The following is a 21,861-nucleotide window of genomic DNA, read 5'->3' as shown; positions in this document are numbered from 1 at the left end:
AGAGGCTGAGACTGAGGAGCGTTTTTGTTCAAGCAGAGCGGCGTTTGTGGCTTCAGCAGAACGAACCTGGTCCTTCTTCTTAAAGGGTTTGGAGAGGGTTCGCACAGAGCACGCTCAGTGGAAAACCAACCAGAAGCTTCTGAACAGCACAGGTAAGCTCGCTCCATCTCCTCCATCCACCTGCATCGCAAATAAGAGCTGCAGTAATGTTCGCATTTCCACCACTTTCTCATTGAATTCATATCTTCTATTGTCCTGTTGGTAACAAAAACTGTAAATGATGATGACATAAAGAACCCAAAGGACAAAATGAAGCCTTAAAAACATGTGATACATTTTTCAAAGAGACGTAAGGATGAGTAGAAACGAATAGAAACGAATAGAAACGAATAGAAACGAATAGAAACGGCTGACTCGATGTTTGGGACTCTGCTTGTTGGTCGCGACCTTCACTGAGGTTTTCATCGCTCTGATGACGCCTCCTCTGCTTCTCAGTCATGATGTCGCCAGATGACCGAGCCCTCGACGACCTGTTGTACGGCAGTGACCTTGGTGACGAGGTGGAGGGGGCGGAGCTGGGCGGCGGCGCAGAGGAGAGCGCTGCTGCAAATAACGTGAATATTATATTTAATTATTCAATTATATAAAAATAATATAATATTATTGATAGTAATATTTATTAGTATTATTATTGTATTATTATATTTTTATTCTTGTTTTATACAACATTAGTTTTTATATTTTACTTGTACTCGACTGTCTGTTGACACGTCAACTGTCATGTTGTTGCTGACGGCCGATCAGTCAAAAGTTATGATTTCCTTTTACACACATGGTCTGATTTCACTCATCTAACAGCTGTTTTCTGGATAAAAACACTCCCTGGTAGATAAAAACCAAAACACAGCATCTGTACTGCTCTGGTTCATTTAAAATAACATTAATCAGTGAATAAAGAACATTTTGTTGCTGAATCTGATACAAAAACAGTCATAATCTGCTTACAGTTAAAAGCAGTTGGGAGAATATTCAGGTGTTTGTCGGCCTCCTGCTCAGTAACTGTGCAATCACATTTTCTCTGATCCAGATGTGACATCACTGTTATCAGTAAATGTTCACTGACATTGAATCCGTCTGTCAGGCTCAGGCTCCAACAGCTGTGTCCATCCAGGAGCCAGTGACGTGTGCCGGATGTGGCGAGCAGCTGCTTGACCGCTTCTTCCTGTTGGCTGCGGGGAGGGTGTGGCACAACCCCTGTCTGCGCTGCAGCCAGTGTCAGTGCGAGCTGCAGACGCACCCGTCGCTGTACTGGAGGGACGGAAACATCTACTGCCAGCAGGACTACTGCAGGTCTGCGAGGTCTCGCCTTCCATTGCTTCCTGTTTTTCACCTTTCTGACTCTGGTGTGCTTTCTCCTCCCGCTCAGGATGTTTGGAGGTGGTCAGTGTGCTCGCTGCTTCCAGCCAATCCCAGCTTCTGATTTGGTCATGAGGTCTGGTGAGCTGACTTTCCATCCTCACTGCTTCTCCTGCCAGGTCAGCCTTCACGCTTCGTCTTATTATTTTCAGGTTAAAGAACTCTGAATAGATGCAGACGGTCTGTCCGATGTGTTGCAGGAGTGTGACGTGAAATTAATGCCGGGGAACTTGTACTGCATGCAGGGCGCCAACCTCTACTGTCAGTCTCACTATCAGAGTGACGGGGGCGTGCAGCCCCCCCCCGACCTGCAGCCCAAACAGCATCTAGATGGTGAGTGTGAAGAACTTCTGGGGCCTTTGTGGGCATCTTATTTGTTTTATCTTGTCGAGCTCTCCCACTCTGTTTGGATTTAAATGTCAAATACAGGAAGTTCCGACCACTCGACTTTAATCACTTTAAATCAGCTCCGAGCAGCATTTGGAGATGTTGCTCCCAGCTGGGAAGTCCTCCACTCACTTCACACATGATGATGAGCCCGTTCTCACTCATGGAGCTTTAAGTATTGCAGTCACTCCCACTCCCACTGTGGGAGTGACGCTCCCGCTCTGATGAAACAATCCTGTCACTCATGGAGTCGTCACGTTTACTGCCAAACAGTGAGAGAAGGAGTGAAAACTGATGCAGTGTTTGTGTCACAGCCTGAGCACCGAACCACACTGTGTGCAGAGCAACACAACAGTCACCTGCTCACACCAGCAGCTTTTCCTCATCTAAGCCTTTCCTAACATTCACATCAGCGGGAAACCAGCCCGGGATCAAACTACCAACCTCCTGATAGATGACCTGCTCGTGATGCCGAGTTAACTGGAGCAGAAATATCATGAAAACACGGCGACGGAAGTTTCACGTCCATGGAGGAAAATGTTGGTGTGGAGTCAGCAACCTTCCAGCTCTCACTGTTGATTTTATGTTTGCAGTTTTACGCTCTGACCACCGAAACTAAGATGATGTTTCCAACTAAACGACATATTCAGTCACGTTTCAGGACAGGTTAGATTTGTACCTGGGACGACTTCAATCTGACCACTTACCTGCAGGTCGCACAAGCCTTTAACGTCCATTTAACCCCCCCCCCCCGGATATTAAAGTCGGTCATCAAACAGCTTAAAGTACTAACGACGAGATCTGGACGAGTTGAGGATCAAACAGAGGTCAGAATAACAGATTCTTTATAAAAGCCGGCATTTACGCTTCGCTGCTCCGTAGTCCTGATACAGTCACTATGAGAGCGCTACGGAGGCCAGGGTGAAGACAGTTATTAATATTTATTATCATGAAACCATCAAACGTGATTTAAAATGCAGTTTAGTCATTATGTAATAAAATGTTCAAATCCTTTTCTCAGTCAAACTTCTCTAAAGTTCATTTTGAATGAAAGTTTTGTTCTGCTTTGTTGGTCGGGGCCGAATTCAGCCCAGGTGTCAGGTGAGGGGGAGGAGTCTGTCAGCAGTCCAGAGCCACGATCGGACGACAGGGCGGCAGGTGGGCGGATCCCCCGGAGGACCAAGCGAATCAGGACGTGCTTCCACAGCGAGCAGCTCAGAGCGTTGGAGTCGTACTTTGCCCAGAAACACAACCCCGACGGTAAAGACTGGACCTGCCTCGCACACAAGACCGGCCTGCCCAAGAGAGTCCTGCAGGTACAAACGTCTGGAAGGACGGGCTCCTTCGAGGCCTCCGTTTAAAATGAAACGCCGCATTCTTATTGGCTCAGCAGTGTAAAAGTCAAAGATCCTCACACGCACAGGGTTGAAGATGAACACTGACTCACACAGTTCTGATAAACGATGAAGCTTTGCACCGTCTTTATTTCTGCTGTAGGTTTGAGCACAGGCTTCTGGAGCGGGCCGCCTGTGGTCATTAGAGGAAGTGCAGGTTTAGTCACTTCCTGTCTGGTTTCATTTCTCAGCCCCGACAGAGCCGTGGGGTTTTCTTCTGCTGCACACACATTTATCTCTTTCTGGTTGTTCTTCAGACCTTTTAGAGACATTTCATAGATTTGTGCCATCTTTGAGTTTTTGCACATTTTCATGCAATTTTCCTCCTTTTTGTTTGTTTGTTGTTATTTTGTGTGTCTGCAGCTGTTCTGTTTGCAGAGATGTAAAACAAGCACGGAGATGCAGATAGACTGTAATCATGTGCAGGTACACAGCTGTGGTGTGGGAGAGGTGGGATGCTTCCACTCACGTGGGCCCTTTGTCCTGAGATGAATGGAAATGGTGTGGTTTACTGTGGATTGTGGGCTGAGTGACAAACGTCTTCTTGTCCCTCTCGTTGTCCCTCAGGTGTGGTTTCAGAACGCTCGGGCCAAACTCCGCCGTTCCCTTCTCTCCGATGACTCTCAGGTCAACTCGCCCTCTGCTCTTCCGAGAGCTGCCACCATGGCAACCAGTCCCTCATCCCCGACCTGCTCCCCGCCGGACCGATCGCAGCCTTTTCCCACCAGCACCATCGACCAGCTGCAGCTGTCCCTGCTCACCTCCCCGCTCAGCGAGCAGGTCATCAGCCACCCCTCCCAGGAGCTGCTGCAAAGCCCCGACTTCTTCCCGGACTACGACTCCCAGAGCGCACCGGGGTGCATGTCCACCCTGGAGGTCCACGGTGACTTTGGGGAGGCAGGAGGTGGAGAAGTTAGCGCTGATGCTTTTGGTCCACATTACTGTTAGTCAGTGAAAACACAGTAAATACATGTAGACGGCGTTCAAACTGTGACGAGCTGTCGGATTTGTGAGGTTGATAATAAATATATTGTTAAAATCCAGCTTTCATGTTTTTCCTGTGACGTGTCGAGTTGTTTGTCTGTTTAGCATGAACCTAAGAGCTTGTTGAGTTTCATGCTCTGCTCTCACTGACGAGAGGCTCATGGTAGGAACAGGACACCACCATGACCTCGCCTGTATGATCTGAAACGGCATATTTCATTTTTACCATTCGTTGGCATCACATCCTGATCACATTCACTGTTTTTCTAATGAACGATCGACTTCCTCGTGTTCCTCGAACTACTTAACGAGTGCATGTGATGGAAACAGTGACAGACTTTCTTCTTTCAATCATTAAAAGGCCGGAGGTGAAGCATTTTTCTCAGAAATCAATTCTCAGCAGATCTGTGGTCACATAATTGGCAGTAATTTGAGCGCAGCATCATTCGGTCTGAGGTCTGGATCCGTCACAGAGACGATTCCTCATCATGAATGACATTCTTTCAGGTGTGTCTGTGTTTCCCCAGCAAGCTGACATTCATAACGAGCGGCGGTATAAGGAAGGAATCCCTCGCCGTCCTCAGAAATGTCCTAATGAGTCACCCTCAACAATCAAACGGCGATAATTGCCATGACTCGCTGGGCCTCTGTGATGAAGTGGGTCATCGTTTCTCAGAAGAAAGTATGAAGGTTATCGTGGTCGGCGCTCGCCTTCTCATGCGTCACAGGGCCGAGTGACCAATGGGCGACGGCGGGGCGGCAGAGGAGAGCGGGCAGTTTTTAAAAAGGTCAGATGTGGAGATTCTTCGAGGAGATAGAGCAGGTCATCGCACACGGAGCAAGGTAAGAGACGGCTGCAGGTTTCTGCTGTGTGTCTTCTTCGTTGGTGTTTTCAGTGAATTATTTCCAGATTAATTCGAGAAACAGCGTTTCAGTCAGTTTAGAACTTTTCATGCAGGTTACTGAAATATTAGAAATATATCAAAACTATTAAAACCAAAGGTTGGAGTTTATCTCAGACACAAACTGAGCTGTGAGCGAGATCTCTCTCTACTGTGAGCTCACCATGGTATGTTGAAGGCTTTTATTGTGAAAGACAAACAGGAAGAAGCCTTTTTCACATGTGCAAATATAGTTACTTTGTTACTGTACTTAAGTAGAATTTTCAGGTATCTGAACTTTAATTGAGTACTTTTTTCTGGCTACTTTTTACTTTTACTCCCTACGTTTTTTAAACAAAATGTATTTTCTACTGCTGATGTTTTACGTATCAAACTGAATTGAGCCTAAACAGAAACACATGAGAGGAAATCCTGTTTGTTTGTTAATCACCAGGTAAGATGAGATGAACGAGGAACAGCTGTGGGCCACAGTCAGGGGTTAAAGTTTTTATTTATCCATATTTAACCACTGCTGGTACTTCAGCATCCAGCTCGCTCTACAGAAGAGGAGCGAGCGTGAAGGGAGTGACGTTTTTAAAGTGTCAGGTAATTTGAAAGGCAGCGTTTCTATGAGCTCAACAAACATCAGCAAACACACAAACTGTGTGTTTGTCTCACAGTGTGCTGCAGCTGCTTATTTCAGGGGGAGAAAAGACAGGGAGCTTAGAGTTAAAGGAAGGATGCTCATGTTGCTAAATCTGTGTGACATGATGTTTTTCACAGGGTGAAAGCTGCTGCTGAACAAACTGAGTCACTTAAAACTGCAGGGTTAGTTTGCTGCACTGTGGTGGAGGTTACAGGCGGAGTCGGCGTCTACCATGTAAAACAGCTGCTGTTTTATCTTTTTCTCTGCTCGTGTTCTTTCATTACAATTAAAATTTAAACTGATTTAAAGGTTTTATTTCCACTGATATTGTTTTTTTTTACTTGAATACTGCAGTATAATCAGTACTTTGACTTATACTGCAGTATTTTTAACACTGGTATCTGTACTTCTACTTAAGTACTGAATATGTGTCTGCTGAAAAAATAAAACTCGTCAGATTGAAGAAGTTTCTCTAAACGTTGTTTATCTCCGTACAAATATTCATTATTCTATCTGGTTACTGACAGCACTTCCTGTTTACTGGGCGGAGGCAGATTCAGGGTTTGTGTGTGTGATGAGACAAACTCAATAATAATGTTCACAGTTTTTTTCTTTTGGTTTTTACTTCAAATGCAGTATTTTTACCCTTTGTTTAATAATATTTCAGTTCCTCTCTCGACCGTTATCATCAGCTGATCAAAGCTAATAAACACATCAGTAACCTGCTGATAAAAGTCTGTTTCTGTTTCCAGATGAGACTTTCTTTTCATCCTGGTGCCTCGCAGCTCGCCCTCCTCTCCTTCGCCCTCCTCTCCTCCATCCCACACCCCGTCACATCATACCCTTATCCTCCCACCGCCCTCCTGCCCACAGTGGGTGGATCTGAGCTGGAGTCCACCCTGCTGCACCTCCAGGCTGCTCTGGAAGAGCCGGGGGACGTCCGGAGTGAAGCCTGGGCCGAGTGGCCTCGAGACATCCAGCCAGGTGAGGAGGATGACCAGTCGTGGGAAGAAGCAGCTCTGCTGCAGGCCCAGAGAGGAGACCTGATGGCCCAGCCGTTGTCGCCCTTCCCTGGGGGTCACTCTCTGGAGAGAATGCACTACCAGGAGGGGGGAGAGGGGGAGGACGGGTGGAAGAGGAACGATGCTCTGACCTCCATTGCGGGAGGACTCCAAGCTGTCAGCCGTGAGAAGGGAGGGTTTGGTTTCCGCTTTGGGAGGAAAAGATGGACAGACGGGGAGTGGATGGAAGGAGGAGAGGGAGAACAGAGGAGGACAAGCGGAAGTGACGAGGACGGAGTCAACAGGGACAAGAGACGAGAGCGATGAAAGAAAGAAAGGCTGACACGCTTCAGAGGGGACTGCCAGATTACAGCACACATCATGAACTCTGTAAATGTGACACCTTTTAATTTCATTTTCAGAACAACATGGCACAAAAGTAAACACATAAACGTGGTAACCTGAGAAACGAGATTTTATCCTATGCTCTTGTTCTCCTTCTGAAACAATATGAAGGCTCATGTTACTGGATGTACAGAACAAGCGCGCAGCTCGTCGTGTCTAATCTGAAAGTGTAATATAAGCATGTGCACGGAGCTTCTGTCAGTGTGTGTGTTTGTTGGCTTGAACATGACTCATGAATAAAGAGCTGGGAGGTGCAGCTCTCGGCACAGCTGCAAAGGCTGGACGTTGTCTTGTTTTCACTCTATACTCTTCAGAAGCACCTTTACCTCAGGAACAACTGCACCAGCTCCTCCTGGGAGCAAAAAGGAAACAGCACCACAGAGTCCTCCTGCTCCAGCCACTCCCTCCAGGTGACATCACCTGCGCTTCATCTCCCGACGTCACATTTTCAGCTCCCTCCTCTGCTCTGACAGAGCTGCATGTTTGTCCCTTATTGACTCGTTTTTATCTTTACGTGATGACGTATGAATCCTGCCTCCAGGTACAAACTACCCTCTGTTTATTAAGGCTGTTGTGTTTTTAACTTGTTTTAATGTTTTGTATCTTGTTCTATTTAATCTGAACAAGCCCCTAAAAACAGTCAGTGATCCCTGTCGGCCTCTCACGGTTTTTATCATCACTGTTCATTTTAAAGCTCAGTTTTTAAACCCTTACGATGTAACTATAGCCCAGCAGCAGTATATGAATGACTAACCTCGTATTGTGGATGGATTATCTCAGTTGTTCTCCTGACTGAAGTTTGGTCTGTTTACAGCATCCTGCCATGCGATTACATTTGTCTCTAACCATCAGGAACCTTAACGTTAACTTTTAGTGGAAAAAAGTTAGCGTTCATCCTCCAGCTTCACTGTGCTAATGCTATGCTAACATAGCTGTGTCGCTAGCAATCACGTAGTACAGCGGTCCCCAACCCCCGGGCCTCGGACCGGTACCGGTCCGTGAGTCGTTTGGTACCGGGCCGCGAGAGCTGAGGCTCAGGTGTGAAATGTCTGGTTTTCAGGGTTTTTATCGGTTTTCAGTGTTATTTTGTTATTGTTTTGATCGTTAACTCTGTTTTCCTGGGTCTTTTCACGTGTGTTATGAATAAATCTTCTGTTTTTCGGTACCGGTACTAGTTTTACTCTGTTGTATTTATCCGCGACACCTTAAAGGCCGGTCCGTGAAAATATTGTCAGGCATAAACCGGTCCGTGGCGCAAAAAAGGTTGGAGACCGCTGACGTAGCACATCATTATATAGCATTATATAGAAACTAAAGTAAAATCTAAATTTAAAGTTAAAACAGACACAAGTAAGACAGACGTTGTGCAAGAGAGAAGTGCAAAATGCATCCATAAATATTAAGTTCAATGAATGACTGCAAACACAGCCAGCTCTGACTTAAAAAAAGATTTATTATCACTTTAAGTCTTTATTCTAAAAAATATTTCCCAAAATAACTCCGTGTGTAAAATATCTGTACTAGGGTAAAAAGCAACGACTAGAATGAAGTAGTGTCAAAGAAACGCGCCATTAAAATACCTCAGAAGATGTTCAGGACAGAAACTCATCGATTTCACTTTATTATAGAGAATAAAAATACAGAAGCATTAAAACTCTGTAACATTTGTTTTATGCTTCCTAAAATATATCTAAATATTTAACAATGGAACAAAAACACAACAGTAAAGTTATGTTTGTTTGTTTATTCATCATCACCTTTATTTATAAAGCACTTTAAAACAACCACAGCAGAATAACGAGTGACCTGCACACAGAACAAAAGTTGGTCCCAGAAATATTAACGTTCATTACATTTTTCAAATTAAAAGCATTAAATGTTAAACACCTGTCAGTCCTGCTTTTATTGACCTCGTCATTATTCATCATCACACAGTGAAAACACAAAGTCACAGAGTCATACAGCAGATATTCCACCGATTTATTAAAACATGAAATCAGTGTCATAGTTGTGTTTCCTGTACTCTAACTGCTCACCCTCATGATGGCGTGACGGTTAGCGTTAATGATACCACAGTGACGGTCTGTATGTTAGAAACAAAGATGATTAAACCTGTGCCGTCTTTAGTTACCAGTTTAGAAAATACTGGCGGCAACGTCCTACATCACCTCGTTCTCGAGTTCTCGCAGCCACAAGTGTGCGCACACCTCGCCCACCCAACCGTGTGACGACACCGCGTCATCAGAATTTTACCGCTGTGGGTCAAAATGTGTAAACTTAAAGCACATATATTTTGTAGCATCATGTCAGACCAAACATGTTCTCAGGCTCTGAGCTGCTTTAAAAAACACTGACGTGCGACTTAAACTCTGATACTGCCCTGAGACGTGACGCGCACCGCAGCTTTAAAAACACCCATCCATCCACTTCAGGGTCACTGGAGCCTCAGCTGCCATAGAGCGAAAGGCGGGGTAAACCCTGGACAGGTCACCAGCCTGTGGCAAGGCTGACACACAGAGACACACAACCATTCACATTCACGGGCAATGTAGGTTAATCAATTAAGCTATCCTTACAAACTGCATGTCCTTGGACGAACCCACACAAACACAGGGAGAACATGCAGACTTCATACAGAAACACTGCCTGAATTGAACTCAGGACCATTTTGTTGTGAGGCAACAGTGCCAAACACAATGCCACCGTGCCGCCAGCTTCAAAAACACACAAAACACAACAAAAGCAGAAAAATGCAGAAAAATCGCATTGAGGCTGTTGTTGTGATTTGGTGCCATATAAATCAAAATGAATTGAGTTGTATGACCTGCTCTGCCCCCCAACAGCAAACATGTGTTACAGGAATCATGTGATTAAAACACACATTATTATTACATTATTTTCACAGATTAACCCTTAAAGCTTTCTTTAAGCGTGTTTCAGTTCAACTCTTCACATCTTTTGGTTTCTGTCACTTCCTCAGCCGGTCCGTCACATTATTGCGTCCCCAGAAACACTGTGGTTGTGCTTGGTCTGCTTCTGCAGTGTTTTCTGTTTGCTTTTTTTGTTGTTGTTGTTGTTGTTGAAGTTGGACCTCTCAGGGCCACCGTAGATTTGGCTGCAAGGGGCATTAACAATTCTTTAAACCCATCCATTGAATTAAATGGAATCCCATTTAATGCTGATCCACCTGTAAAGTGCAACAAATGTTTGTGTTGTTTCGGTAAATCTGGTCCCACCGAGTCTCGATGTGCTTCTGTGGAAGCTCTGATCTCCATCTGCAGGGATGAACGCAGCAGCGTTATTTTACATGCTCAGTTACTCATAACTAGCAAACCCCATTGATACAAACTTTAGCTCAATTTGAGCAGTGATGCGTCTCAGAGTCGGTTTGAGGTAAACAAAAAAAGGAAGTTTGAGTTAAAAGAAACAGCTGGAGGAACAGTTTGAAACTCATCAGGTTAACTGGTCAGTCTGGCGGCGTTCTCCTCCTCCTTTACAGGAGAGGTGAAGAAGAGCAGGGTGCAGTGGGTGGAGAAGAGTGTCACAGTGATGGCAGCACGAAGTTTAAAGACGGTGGTGAGACCTGCCACACCTCCAGGGGCATCAGTGCCTCTGGGTGTGGCAGCTGGCACATCTGGAAAAGCTCCATCAGTGCTGACAGGTAGGTAGCATTTGGAGCATCCACCCAGACGATGTTTTCATGTTTCAGCAGGACGATGCTAAACTGCAGACTGCATCTACTCTTAGGAGAAAGTCCACCTGCAGTCCAGACCTCTGACCAGCTGTGAACATCTGGAACATCATGCAAGCAACAACAGCAGGAAGCAGGTGCTATTACTCACTCTGAGCCTCATTCACCAACACATGCACATGAAACATAAATACACTGTGCAGAAAACAAGCACACACAAAACTCCGTGAAACATGCACACCGCCTCATTGTGTGCTTCATCTTATGAGCCTTCACTGTGACTCGTGCACGCTCGGAGGCAGTTACACATCTGAGGGCAGAGAATCGACACGTGTAGGTAATAAAACATCTGAGAACGATGAGAGAGAAACTCACTGTTACTCCTGACGAACATCGTTCAACTCCTGCGACTCTGGTGTATCTGCGCTGCTCCTGCCTGCAAGCACAGACAGACAGCAAGTATTAAAACTCATCTGCTGTGTTTCTGCATGCATGCAGAGAAACACACACACACACAGAGTGGGTAAGTCAGATGCTTTTGTTTGATGGTCTGATTCTTGGTGCCATCGCCACACTTAAAATCACCCGGTGCTGACACACGGGCTGTTCGTTCTTACCATTATTGCGTCTTTTACGTAGGACCAGCAGAATCACGCCTACACCGATGAGCACGAGCAGGAGTGCTGCCACCAGACCAGTGACAGCAGATCCATCGTCATCAGGAACAGGTAACAGGCTGAGATCTAAACACACAAAACAAGAACATTACTTCACCTTTGGTTCATTTTCAGTTGTGCTGCTGTGAAAATCAGCTGTGCAGGTGAGGAACATGTGACCCTTAAAGCTGAACACAGCAGCTTCTAAACAGACTAGCAGCACTGCTCTCTCTGCTGATGACTACACTGAGGGAAACAGCGCCCCCTGTGGATGTCAGGTAGCACACGGTATTACACTGCTGTGGTACTGATGCATAAACTGACCAATCAGATGACTGGACAGGAAGAAACCTACACAGTGAACAGCAGAGTCTGTTTGTGTCTCCAGTTAAAAGAACATTTTTACAACCATGACAGTTTCTTACCCCAGCTCTTAGAAATTCTCACACCGGTCGCTTCGTGAAAAACCTCGCAGCTGTATGTAGCCGGGTCAGACTTTAAAACCTCCACGTACTCTCTCCTCTGGAACGTATCGTCATTATTGGGGAGAAGTCCTGAGCTCTTCAGGCCGTCGTCTGCGGTCAGAACACGTTCGTTCCTCCTGATCGTCACTGTGACGTCTTTGGGGTAGAAGCCCGTGGCGAGGCAGGTGAGGACGATGTTTGTCTGCACTCTGGAGTTCTTTGCAAACACGTGCAGATCAGGTGGAGCTGGATGGAGGAAATGGAAAGTGATAAGTGCGTTGGTTTGATGTTTATGTGGCGTCTGGCACACTGTGTGAGACGAGGCAGACGTGGTGAGGCTCTAGTTTGATGGTTTTTGTGTGTTTTGGTTCAATTTGTCTCAAAGGTGCGTGAAAGAGACTCGGTGACAGTGGAATAATCCATCAGTGAAGGCGCTTCTATGAAACTGACCAAGAACACAATAATTATGTGAGGTCATATTACCACAACTAATTCTAAAAAGTCTATTAACAATGTTTAAAAATAAATAAATGATAATATTATTTTTATTTATGACAAACATACATTTCTTTTTGAGCTGCTGTTGTCCATAATTCACAAACTTGCTCAGCCAATCGATGCACTCGTTCTCCAGGTATCCCTTGGTGTACTCTTTCAGCACCTGGACGCCGTCCCACTTCCTCTTGGTGGCTTCTGCCTCGGGAGTCGGAGCGACCCAGACTCCGTTTTTATCATCGAAGGACAGGAAGTCGTTTCCATCGTAGTTGTACATGTCCATGCCTCGGACAAACCTGAGCGTGCCGTCAGGATTCGTTTCAGCCTCACAGCCGTGCATCCACTGAAGAATGTGAGGGTCTGAAGGACCAACAGTGACAGAAATGAACAAGATATCAGAAGAACAGAGATTCAGAGAGGACACCATGATGTGTGCGTCAGGATTAAAACGGAGCGACAACTTACTGGCTGAGTCATTCTGTCTCATTCGCTCCATCAGGATGCCGATGTTGACCTTGAACCACTGCTGCTTGCTCTTGCGGGACTGTGTGCCTTTATCCCAGTAATCAGCAGGTAAACGCTCTCTCATCCACTCCTGTTTGGGAACCTTTGCCTGATGCTCGCTGTCAAAGTAGTCGATCATCCGGTTGTCCAGCAAACCCATGGCTGTGAACTCGTGGATGCCCGGGAGGCCGACAGGTTTGGAGAGCGCCGTGTAGATGTAATGGAGGGAGTGAGTGTCTGAAAGTCACAGAAGGAAATTTAATTAAACACAGGTGAGATGCATCAGCAGATCTCACTCATGTTTTTGAAATAGGCCTCTCTCTGGGTGCGTTTTATGAAACATAAAAGACTTATCCGTTCACCTCAGCAGTAGGAACAGAAGCCTTACTGTTTTAAAAACAACCTTTCCCACATGCTACACTCCATCATTAACCTCAGTGTGTGAAGAGGACTCTCCATTTACATGCACAAACTGGAGTCTATTAGATTGATATGATACAAACCACTGCAGCACAGTACCTGTAATACCTACAGCATGTTCTAATCGCTCTAATAGGATATTATGGTCGACAGTATCGAACGCTGCACTGAGGTCTAGCAGGACAAGCACAGAGATGAGTCCACTGTCAGAGGCCATAAGAAGATCATTTGTAACCTTCACTAAAGCTGTTTCTGTGCTGTGATGAGCTCTGAAACCTGACTGAAACTCTTCAAATAAACCTCTGCAGATGATCTGTTAGCTGTTTGACAACTACTCTTTCAAGGATGTTTGATATGAAAGGAAGGTTGGAGATTGGCCTATAATTAGCTAAGACTGCTGGGTCTAGAGAGGCTTTTTGAGTAAAGGTTTAACTATCAGGTGATATGCAGGGTTAATGGTAAATGGCCTGTATTTGTATAGCGCTTTTACTAGTCCTTAGGACTACATCCAGTCATCCACCCATTCACACACTGATGGCAGCTACATTGTAGCCACAGCCACCCTGGGGCGCACTGACAGAGGCGAGGCTGCCGGGACACTGGCGCCACCGGGCCCTCTGACCACCACCAGTAGGCAACGGGTGCCCAAGGACACAACGAATGAGACTGTCCAAGCCGGGGATCGAACCGGCAACCTTCCGATTACAAGGCAAACTCCCAACTCTTGAGCAGAACTATGTATTTTATTTATCTGTCACAGGCTATAGCTTTGAAAGTTTACTCAATGTGGTTGAATTCGTTTTTTGTGTATATGCATGTCATCTGTTTGTGGTTAGACTGGCTCAGAGATGTGCATGGAGCTGCTGCTGGTTCAGCATGATTAGCACGCTTGGAAGCAGAAAGAGGTTTAATGATTGCAAATGATTGTTTATGTATTTAAGAGACAGAAAGCTCGTCGTTAATTCATTTTATTAAATGTAACATAAATTGTTTAAAAGCTATTGATTTATGTCAATGTCACGATTTGACTTCATCAAAATAATTTTCTACATAGTAAAATGTGAACATTTCTGCACTTTCTGCTTAAATGTTAGAATGGCATTTGTTTGTGCGTCTTTATAGTTTTCACGGTGCCATATTGTCACAAACTGGTTTAAAGAGGGGAGAATAAAGTCGCATCAGTCGAAGCTCTCTGCGTTATGAGTGTGGCCACTACCAGCTCCACCACTCTCAGCACTGGAGCCCCCCAGGGGTGTGTTCTGAGCCCCCTGCTGTACTCTTTGTACACATATGACTGTGTGGCCACTACCAGCTCCACCACCATCATCAAGTTTGCTGACGACACCGTCGTGGTGGGCCTGATCTCTGATAACAACGAGACGGCCTACGTGAAGGAGATTAGGAATCTGGAGAACTGGTGCCAGAGGAACAACCTCCTTCTAAACGTCAGTAAGACAAAGGAGCTGATAGTGGACTTCAGCACTAAGCAGGAGAGGAACTACCAGACCCCTGTCATCAACGAGTGCCCAGTGGAGAGAGTGGACAGCTTCAAATACCTCGGAGTTCACATCACGCAGGACCTGTCATGGTCCTGTCACATCAACACCGTGGTGAAAAAGGCCCGTCAGCATCTCTACCACCTCAGACGCTTGAGAGACTTCCAACTGCCCTCCAAGGTGCTCAGGAACTTTTACTCGTGCACCATAGAGAGCATCCTGGCGGGAAACTAGGGCTGTTCGATATAACGATATATATCGGATGACGATATGAAAACGTCTATCGTTTCATTTTACGCTATCGTTTGTTTCATGGTGTAGCAAAATAAACTGTTTACGGCAATATTTTCTCATCGCTTTGATGGTCACTGTAGTGGCTGTATTACTTTCTTAAAGTTCTCTCTTTCTCTTATTTATTTTTTATTTTTTGAAAGAAAAACAGCAGAGAAGAGGGACGGGGCTAAAGGGCAAAAAAACAAAAACAACAAAATAAGCAGACAAAAAATACATCTATCAATCACCTGGATCACCTGTTGAGAACATAATAAACAACATCACAATGATATATGGGAATATGACAGTAAATACTAAATGTTAAACATTATTGTGCAGCACATAAGATCAACAGAACACAGTGTGCTTTGAGGTAGGAGCCAAAAAGGGTGTAGTTTGTGGGTGTGATCACCCGTGTGTACACCTGTGAGCATGGACGCGCTTGTTTTTAAAAGGTTCCTTCATGTAATAATCTGCTAGAGGGTGTGGGGGGGCCACAGCCCCGTCCCCCAGGGCATGAAGCAGGTATGGAGGAGATCAAAACTCCAGACATCCAGAGGCCCCCAGAACACAAGAGACCAAGGAAGACCAACAGAGGGGCAGCCGCGCCACTGTCCCAGAAAGAGCTGAGGAGAGTCCCAGATGAGGGCTCACTCAGCAGCCGCGGAGCAGAAGCCAGGGGGAGTTGCAGTGACGCGCCCGTGAGCTCCGCCGGCAGCCAGCTGCGCCTGAGTGACCGAGCCCCAGGCCGAGAGGCCGGGGGCACCCCACCTCCGAAGTGGCCCGAGCGAGCCCCAGGCTCCAGGCCCCGATAAGCGGCCGCCAAGCAGTGAGCCGGTGTGTACCTGGACGCCCATCCCCGGACACAAAGAACCACCAACGCACTGATGTCTGAGGGAGTCCGCCACTGGCAGGGGACGTGGTGGTAGGGGGAGATAGGCCTCCATACCTTGGAGGGCCTGAGATGTCCCCAGAGAGGTGGCGCCTGACACCCAACCTGACATATAGACACAGACATACAGGCACACACAGACACAAACATCCATTCCCACCCTCATGCTCTCATATGCACTTACTCCACACTCAACCAACGTGGAGACAGACATAAAGAGACGCTGTACACACAATCACACTCCCCAAGCGTACTCTACAAACCGGGTCTAGGTACCCTTGCCCCTGGAGGGGGGAACTGCACCCAGACCCAGGTGGTGTTACCCTTTTCCCTGCGGTGGGGAGAGGCAGACCGCCCCGACTCCGCAGCAGCAGGAAGGCCCCACACCCCAGACCGCAGTCAGACGGCCAACTCCTCCTCCTAGCCCCCCCCCCCCCCCCCCCCCCCGCTCCAGCAGGTCGCAGAGAACGGGGGTGAGAGAAGACTCCAAACCTCCCTCCACCCGCTCATTGTAGTGTTGATGCATGTGTGTTCTAAGGTGCAATTAAAACCCAGGAGGGCATGGAGCTACCTGCCAGAGAGCAGCAGGTAAGCGCATGGTCCCTCCTGCTAGCCCTCAATGTCTACGTGTATTTAAAATTGGCACCCTGGTGACACACGGTCTTTCTCTTATATTTAATATAACCACACTACAGACGGACAAGCGCCTGTTTTTATGTGTTGTCAAAATAAACGGAATCACATGAAAGAGTATGCAGAGTTTACGGATGAGAAGTAAAAAAGACGCCAGGTGCAAAAAAATAAACCTTAGACTCAAACGTTAGAACAGGCTTTTCCCCGCAGCACGCCGTGTAATAAATACTCACAAAGAAAACGGCGGCCGTTACAACTTATGTGTAAAAATGTATCGTTTCATGCATCGTTAAAACACTCCAGGTACACGACGCCCAGCTGGAAACACTGCAGCAACACGAGATTCACAGAATTTACAGAAAATGTTACATTTTTGTGATTTCTATCGTTATCGGACGATAGATGTTTTATATCAAGAGATGAGATTTTGGTCATATTGCACAGCCCTACGGGAAACATCTCAACCTGGTTCGGGAACAGCACCATGCAGGACAGACGAGCTCTACAGAGGGTTGTGCGGTCAGCTGAGCGCACCATCCGCTCCGAGCTCCCTGACCTGCACTCAATCTACAGCAGGCGGTGCTGGACCAAGGCCAGGAAGATGGTGAAGGACCTCAGCCATCCCAACAATGGACTGTTCTCTCTGCTGAGGTCAGGAAAGCGATTCCGCTCCCTGAAGACCAACACAGAGAGACTGAGGAGGAGCTTCTTCCCGCAGGCGATGCGGTCTCTCAATCACACCACCACACAGTACTGACCCACACATATGGTTCTTACACACACACTGGACTTTCTGGACTTTGTTTACACTAGTAGCTGCTGCACAACTACACTGCGTGGTCATCTAATCGGATCACTTTATCACAAGTCACTTAAATAAATCACTTTAAGCATATTTGCACTGCACAAGACACATGTGGATTGCACAACCCTGCACATTATATTTATTCATACCATTTATTACTCGTACAGCTGCTGTTATTGTTCTATGTTTCTTCATATATTCTTATATATTTCTATATTGTGTATTTTTTTGTACAGTTATTTTATTTTTAACTTTAATTTTTATATTTTATTTTATTCCTTCCTAGTTAAATTGACCCTTTATTTTAATTTTCATATTTATTTCCTCTCCTATCGTCTTTTATTTTAGGTCACGAGCAGTTGTGTAAGCATTTCACTGCATATCGTACTGTGTATGACTGTGTATGTGACAAATAAAGTTTGAATTTGAATTTGAAATCTTCCTGCTCACTTCAATCCAAACTCTCATCGTCAAGCATTAGTTACCATGGTGACGGAGCAGGTCAAACGAGGCGCTTTAGTGAAAACTGTGACTGAGCTCAGTGTCAGTGGTTGATTATTAACCTTTATAGAGCAGCGCTCACACCACATCCTCACACTGATCACAGATCAGTTAGAAAAGTAGAGACAAACTAACAGCAGAGCATCGTCTCGGTGCTTTTAAAGCTTTAAACGTCACGTTTCTGTGAACCAGGATGTGTGAACCAGACCTTCAGACAGCTGCTTCAGGTGGAGCAGTGAGGTGGTGCCACCACACAGAGTGGTGTCTGAGGCAAAGCGGGTGTCATGTTACTGCTACACAAACTGACACCTCTCTGACCTGTGCACGATCCTGAGTCTGCTCTCTCTCTTTGTTTAAGCCTCTTTAGGAACCGACACTTCTCATTAAACCGTTGGTGATTTCCTTTTTCACGTTTCCTGCCAGCGAGGCGACAAAACTGCAGCTGTGAAGGTACCGATACTGATCAGCCTTCATCTGTATTTTACTCAGACTGTGTGTGTGTGTGTGTGTGTGTGTGTGTGTGTGTGTGTGTGTGTGTGTGTGTGTGTGTGTTCCTCTTGTAGAGAACAGATGTTGAATCCAGCAGTGACAGCTGTTCTTCAGAGTGTAGAAAGCTGACTGCGTGGGCTCGTTTTCTGTGCACATGATATTTTTCAAAGACTTCCTTATTTATTTTTATTTTGAGCTGCTAGTTTTCATGTTTTCTTGGGTAAAGTTGAATCAGTATCAAGTATCAATCTCAAGTCACTCTGAGTTTGTATTTCAAAATAATTGCACTTTGAAATTGTACAGAATTTCAAGAGGCTCTTATTTTGAAATCCAAACTCAGGCTGAGCTGATATGGAGCCAAAAACTGTTTCTGTGTTTTCTGTGTAATGTTTTCACTTATGTTGGTAAAAAGACTCCAGTGAACAGGATTTACACAGGCGTTATATAAAATTTGAGAAATAGTTTCTCAAGTATCTTCATAACTCTGCGTTATTGCACCTACATTATAACCAACCCGGAACTACTGTTACATTTGTTGCACTGTCGGCTGCGCAGATTACTCTTAAACATACATTTTTAATGCCAACAAGTTTATTTTAAAGGACACATGAAAGTCACTTTGCCAAAAGCTGACTGCAGCTTCGACTTTGTGACAGGAATGTTGTTTGTGGCTCACAGTGACCGGATACTAGGGGTGGGTTTTTATAATCGATTCATCGATTAAAATCGATTCTGGCTTGGATAACGTAAAATCGATTCATTAAAATCCTGAATCGATTTTTTTAATATAAATTTATTTTGCCCGAAATGCCAGAATCTCTGGTGACATCTCACAAAATTTCAAGAACCACCAAACAGTTAAGACAGTAAATGAGAGCAGGAACACGGATTCTGCACATAGACTTAAACACACAGCGCGACCCGCGGATCAGAATCAGTGAGATGTCGCCTTTCTCACAGTCGGGGCTGAAAGCCGACAGCTCGCTGATTCTGATCTGTCGGCGGGTCCGCGCTTTGTGTTTATGCCCTTTTTGCGCTGATTCTAAAGCTGTTAGTTTGATCTCTCTCCAAACAATATTGACCGAACCAGCAGCAGAAGAAGATCCAAACGCTTCACATAAACATCGTCATGAATTCACTCTGACTTTTGCTGTTTTGCTTCCACCGCGATGCACAGCTCTCTCTCTCTCTCTCTCTCTCTCCCTCTCTGTACTTCAAGAACAGTTTCCCTTTCTGCATTATTCGCTTGCTTGTTACGCACAAGTCTAACGTTGTTTACAGGCTGTCAGCTGCTGTTTTTTTCCCTTTTACATTCTTCCGAAAAGAAAACCTCATTTCTGCTGTTCAATACTGAATAAATTTAAACTTTTTAAAATTATTCAAAATGCAAAATGCTTAGCCGTGTCTCTAATAAAACCGCTGTAACTTCAGAGGTAATGTTCATATGTTGATTAATGGTTTTCTTTCGTTTTTGATGTACTGCAGAATATTTTTATAAAATCCCAGAACAGGAAAATCACCTTCATGTTTTTCTGTGTTTTATCTTCAGCTACTTTGACACAAAGGCCTCGCTGTGACGCTCACACCTTTGATAAAGTCTTGCGAGTGTCAGCTTCCTTTTTATTGATACAAAAATATGTAAATGTACTGATCTGAATTATATTTCTGACTGTCAAAATTTCCCAGATTTAAATCGAATCGAATCGAATTAAATCGAATTAAATCGAATCGTGGATCGAATCGATTCGGGACCTTGTGAATCGGAATTGAATCGATTCTAGAAATCAGTGACGATACCCAGCCCTACCGGATACCATCATGAGGGAAACAGCTGACATGTTTACAGCAGTTTAAATAGGAGCGGTCAGAACAGCGGTAACACTGAGTCACTGTCGGTCTGTTTCATCTGTTTCTGTTTAATGTGGACTTTATGTGTTGCTCAGTATTTTGTAGTTTGCCACCTTTACCGTGACACAGTATAAACACGCAGGCTGTGCGCTGTGAAATAATCACGGGTTATTTCCGGGTTCGTGGACACTTGTTTCTACCTCACCGCTCAGAGGAACCGCGTGGGAGTGGGACCCCGCTTTGTTCACGACGCTCAGTCGGGAAATAACGTGAAAATTCAAGATGAACTGACGTCACGAGCGCGGCCGCCGTTACCGTGACGTCATTTCTAGATGTTGGCGTTAAAGTTTGAAGTTACTTCCTCGTTTCTGTATCGATGAGGATGAAAATTCATCTGATCCGGACTTTATCGATGAACAGATCGATAAAAGTAAATAAAATAAAGGCGCGAAACCAAACGGACGTGTCTGTGCGCGTGCAGCTGATGCTGAATGAGTTTCCGTTAACCACGTGTTACCACGCGCACAAAGACTAACCGCTGCTTCTCCACGGTAACCGTCACACGTGCGTAGACTCTGTCCGCCGCCCTCCGGCTCGGTTCCGGTGCCGGTATTTGTCAAAAACTGCTCGTATTTAAACTGCTATAAGTAAGTTGTTGGGCTATAATATGTGAAACATGTCAAATGCTTCCCTCATGGATGACACAAAGTCATCTTGAGCCACAAACAACATTCGTGTAACAAGCTAGAAGCCGCGATCAGTTTTTGGCAGCGACTTTAACATAACCTTTATTTATGCAGTTAAACAAATCTCATTAACATCAAACATGTCTTTTGTCAGAGTAAGCTGGCCAACAGCAGCAGAACTGGGAGCAAATATTACGATAGTTCTGGAAAAAGATTGTAAGTGGGGATAAAGGACTGGTTGGTGTCAGTACAATAACACAGAGTTGTGAAGATACTTGAAAAACAGATATTTTTTAAATTCTATATTTAACCTCTTTGTAAAGGCTGTTCAGCGAAGTCTGTTCACCAACATGCGTAAAGATATTACACATAAAAATACACAGAAACATTGGACATCCGGGCTCTCGTTGGCTGAGCACGTAACTCAGGCTCGTGCCCGGCTCAGGTTCACTCTCTTTGTTTCTCAATAAAAGAGCGACCCACAGACACGCGGGACTAACGGCACAGCCTGTGTTAGAAACGGGGACTCACCGGCGCTCTCCGTTAGTCCTGGAGCCCACAGCAGCAGAAAAGCCACGATGAACATTTTAAATCCCTTTAAAGCCTCGGCTCCCCGATCACACCGAGTTCATCCGAGTTCACGCTGCGTGTCCGACAGAGAGATGCTCTGAATGAGGCAGCGCTCAGAGTCACACAGCCCACGGGGGAAAGTACCCTCTACACCACGTGAATATAACTGAAAGATGAGTTATGTGTGGAAGTTGCTGAGTAAAAGTAACCTTTGATGTGAAACCCTTTGTATTTCTAACGCACATTTAAAACAACAGAAGATTATTTTTTACGTAATTTAAATTAAATAACTGTGGTTCAAAGAAACTGTTTGTGAAATATCTT

General features: G+C 45.4%; 2 protein-coding genes across 3 annotated transcripts in view; one reads left to right on the top strand and one right to left on the bottom strand.

Annotated features, from left to right (window-relative positions):
- LOC308384505 (LIM/homeobox protein Awh-like) overlaps positions 1 to 4,145 on the top strand; it is a gene marked incomplete at its 3' end in the record, with an annotated part of 4,162 nt that extends 17 nt beyond the window's left edge. The window contains exons 1-7 of the mRNA XM_080863031.1: positions 1 to 152; positions 496 to 614; positions 1,142 to 1,350; positions 1,427 to 1,535; positions 1,617 to 1,749; positions 2,893 to 3,119; positions 3,765 to 4,145. The exon at positions 1 to 152 is cut by the window's left edge and continues 17 nt beyond it. Of these exons, the coding sequence (XP_080719157.1) occupies positions 498 to 614; positions 1,142 to 1,350; positions 1,427 to 1,535; positions 1,617 to 1,749; positions 2,893 to 3,119; positions 3,765 to 4,145 (1,176 nt within the window). The 5' untranslated portion in view covers positions 1 to 152; positions 496 to 497. The remainder of the gene's footprint in view (positions 153 to 495; positions 615 to 1,141; positions 1,351 to 1,426; positions 1,536 to 1,616; positions 1,750 to 2,892; positions 3,120 to 3,764) is intronic.
- A 4,598-nt stretch (positions 4,146 to 8,743) lies between these two features.
- Positions 8,744 to 21,657, bottom strand: LOC308384354 (major histocompatibility complex class I-related gene protein-like). Of its 2 annotated transcripts, none has more exons than XM_080862855.1 (7): positions 21,499 to 21,657; positions 12,886 to 13,161; positions 12,490 to 12,780; positions 11,887 to 12,171; positions 11,423 to 11,548; positions 11,181 to 11,241; positions 8,744 to 10,906 (listed from the first exon to the last, which is right to left on the bottom strand). In XM_080862855.1, exons 1-6 carry the CDS (start codon positions 21,551 to 21,553, stop codon positions 11,183 to 11,185), a joined length of 1,092 nt encoding a protein of 363 aa, XP_080718981.1. In that variant the 5' UTR covers positions 21,554 to 21,657; the 3' UTR covers positions 8,744 to 10,906; positions 11,181 to 11,182. The 2 variants fall into 2 exon arrangements, with proteins under 2 accessions (XP_080718981.1, XP_080718982.1); XM_080862856.1 differs by having other exon boundaries at positions 8,752 to 10,389.
- Between the last annotated feature and the right edge of the window lie 204 nt (positions 21,658 to 21,861).

Source organism: Rhamphochromis sp. 'chilingali' (assembly GCF_963969265.1).
Source record: "Rhamphochromis sp. 'chilingali' genome assembly, chromosome: 17".
NCBI classification, from domain to species: domain Eukaryota; kingdom Metazoa; phylum Chordata; class Actinopteri; order Cichliformes; family Cichlidae; genus Rhamphochromis; species Rhamphochromis sp. 'chilingali'.
The sequence above is the reverse complement of the archived record's forward strand: the minus strand, read 5'-3'. Positions and strand labels throughout refer to the sequence as shown.

Excerpts from the sequence above, each read along its gene's own strand:
- LOC308384354 (XM_080862855.1), bottom strand. The coding sequence starts at position 21,553 with ATGTTCATCGTGGCTTTTCTGCTGCTGTGGGCTCCAGGACTAACGGAG. Across the intron at positions 12,172-12,489 it reads ACAGCAGCTCAAAAAGAAAT|CTCCACCTGATCTGCACGTG; the intron begins GTATGTTTGTCA and ends TCCTCCATCCAG. Across the intron at positions 11,242-11,422 it reads ACGTAAAAGACGCAATAATG|GCAGGAGCAGCGCAGATACA; the intron begins GTAAGAACGAAC and ends CTGTGCTTGCAG.